This window comes from Phaseolus vulgaris, chromosome 7 (genome assembly GCF_000499845.2).
Source record: "Phaseolus vulgaris cultivar G19833 chromosome 7, P. vulgaris v2.0, whole genome shotgun sequence".
Lineage (NCBI taxonomy): Eukaryota > Viridiplantae > Streptophyta > Magnoliopsida > Fabales > Fabaceae > Phaseolus > Phaseolus vulgaris.
The window spans coordinates 28,074,002-28,076,814 of record NC_023753.2 but is presented as its reverse complement, the minus strand read 5'-3'; the positions used below and the strand labels follow the sequence as shown (position 1 = coordinate 28,076,814).

At 30.8% G+C, this 2,813-nt stretch overlaps 1 protein-coding gene across 1 annotated transcript; it reads right to left on the bottom strand.

The window, feature by feature from the left end:
• Window positions 1-207: 207 nt before the first annotated feature.
• On the bottom strand, window positions 208-951 carry LOC137829634 (monothiol glutaredoxin-S11-like). The gene has a single exon (XM_068636483.1). The coding sequence runs from the start codon at window positions 741-743 to the stop codon at window positions 438-440; it is 306 nt and encodes a 101-aa protein (XP_068492584.1). The 5' UTR covers window positions 744-951; the 3' UTR covers window positions 208-437.
• Between the last annotated feature and the right edge of the window lie 1,862 nt (window positions 952-2,813).

Genomic DNA, 2,813 nt, shown 5'->3' with positions numbered 1-2,813 from the left:
AAAAAGAAAGGAGGGAGAGAACTGGAGGAGATTTTTCTGAGATCCATAAAGGGTTGCAACTTTTCAGATATGCTTTTCAGATCACTCATCTCATCATCATCTGTGATTTAATTTTTACATAACCAAAATTTTGCCAAGTTTGGAATTAACAGTACCTGCCTATATATATATATATATATATATATATATGAACTTTCAACAACATAATTTACTTGGACGTACATCAGTACAACTATATAAATAAAACATCATTAAGAATAATTATAACATTACATTTAAATGGTAGAAATTAACTACTTGATACGTGCATGGATCATATCCAATATTAGGCTTAGTAGTTACTACTCTGCTCATCATTGGAGCCATATGTATAGTGAATGGTTATTCTTCCAATCAAGGTAGGAAGAGCATGTCTTAAGTTGCATGTGCACTCTTCTTTAAGATAAAGATCGATATGGTTTCAGCATTTTAGTGAGTGAACCACTAAGATGGAGGGACATGACCTCATTGGTGGACCCCACAAGCGTCCCTCCGATGAACACTGCTGGAACAGGTGCTGGACAACCCAACCTAGTTAAGGCTTTCTCCATTTCCTTGCCTTCAGGGTCTTTGTCAATTTCATGAACCACAGGGTTGACTCCAAGTTCACGGAACAGAATGTTGACTGCATAGCAGAGGCAACAAGAGCTCTTGGTGAAAACCACCACACCCTTGTCTGTTGCCAACCTGATAACCTTCTCCATCTTGATATATGCAGTAGACAAAATTGTTTTCCAGAGAGAAAAAGTACAGCAGGAGAAAAGAAAGGGAAAATTTGTTGAGACTACAGAGAGAGATGCCTTTAGATTACCTTTAGAAGTCCAAAAGCATCAGATGAAGATCTGAATTCGATCTAATGGATCTGAGGAGGAAATATAGGAAACAGAAACTATGAGGGTTGATTGAAATAAGGTGGTATGGTAGAGTATTTATAGGAAGAAATAGGTGAAGTTGAAGAAAGCAGTTTGAAAAGAAAGATGAGGTCATGCTTTTTAGATGCCCAACTACATATGTGTAACTTTAGACTGAACAAGTTGAAACATCATTTACATGCATATGCCTCCTCACCATAACCATATAATGTGAAGACTTTGTGAGCACAGCAAAGGCAGGTGCATATAATATCTTCCTGCGATTTAGGGAAATTCCTTCTGTCAGCCGTGTACCACCATCAACCATTAGTGCCCTTTTCTGACTATATGGCGTAATATTCTCTTCTGAATATGCCTATATAGATTTCTAAATCTTTTCTCTAATTAACTCTTCTCCCCCATCTTATTTATTCCTGCACAATTCAAGCTTTTCTAATGATTATTAGCAAAGAGAGACATTTATATTTTGCAGAACAATAGTTATTTTCAGATCACATGAAAAACTGTATCTATATCACTGATAATATATAATTGTTGCTAAATTCACGAGTACACGTTATACTATAAGAATTAATTAAATTAGTTTTCAGAAAACATAAAAAAAAATTCAATGTTATTAGAGATTGTTAACAACAAGTAAAAGGCACATTTTTTTTAAAAGTAAAAAAATTTACAATTATTTTTAAATTTAATTCTATATTATATAAAACTCATAAACCGATCTTTACTACAAGAATATAACAGGGGTTTAGTTAAATTTAAGTTGATGTTAAATTTTTAATAAATAAAAATATTTGTGTTAATTAATATCAGTTTATTTGACGTTATTAGAGTTTTTTTAATGTTAGAATTAATAGAGTTGACTTAAGCCATTCTAATTAAATTGATGTTAAATATTTTTAATTTTTTTAATAACTAAAAATATTTCTTTTAGTGTTAGATTAATGTTAACTATCCAGATTAATCTTATCTTTTTAGTATTTATATTTATTTAAGTTAGTGTCGACTAGATCGACATTAATTTTATTTATTTTATTATTTATTTAAGTTAACATCGATTAGATACACTAATAGAATATATCTTTAATTTTTATATGTTAGTTTATATGCTAAGAATTCATGTGTTTTCATAAGAAATAAATAAGAATCGTGTATTATTTTTAATACAAAAGTTCAGATTGACAAATCTCCACTTACAATTTTTCTCTCTCACTCTTTTATATAATCTACATTCATCTCCTACATCCACATTTATATCATTCATCCACACTCATCTCCTTCATCTACCATGATAGAATTTTGATTTCACCATTTGATTCAAGTCTTAACTGATGTAGAAAGGTACATATAACATGAATCTATATTATGGAAATCAACTATGCACAAAAAATTTGACTGAGAGGATAGAAGAAGATGAAGCTTCAAGGAAGGACTAAACATTCAAAGAGTACAACACTAGGATTTTCTTCTTTCATCTTAGTCATGTATAGAATGTATAAATGCATTTTTTTGTAGGATTTTGTAGAGGTATACTGATAAGTGTCATATTTTAGTAATATTTCATATTAAAAGACAAACACTTATGAATATTTATTAATAAAATAACTATAATTTAACCTATGATTTATGAATTTAAATCTTTTTACATATTTTGTGGTTATAATATGAATAAGAACAATTTATTCAAATTTGTGTTAATTTCAGGATTATATGGGAAAATGGAGATGAAAAGGCTAAAGGAGAATAGATAAGATGAAAAAGGAAAGTTGGAACGCTCAAAACTCTAGAGGAACTCATTCAAGCGAGCCCAAGCGAGCCCCATTTCGCCTAGGCGAGATTACTTCAGAAAAGTTGGACCTTTTCTTTTCCAACTCACCTAAGCAAGTTGTAGCTTGCTTAGGC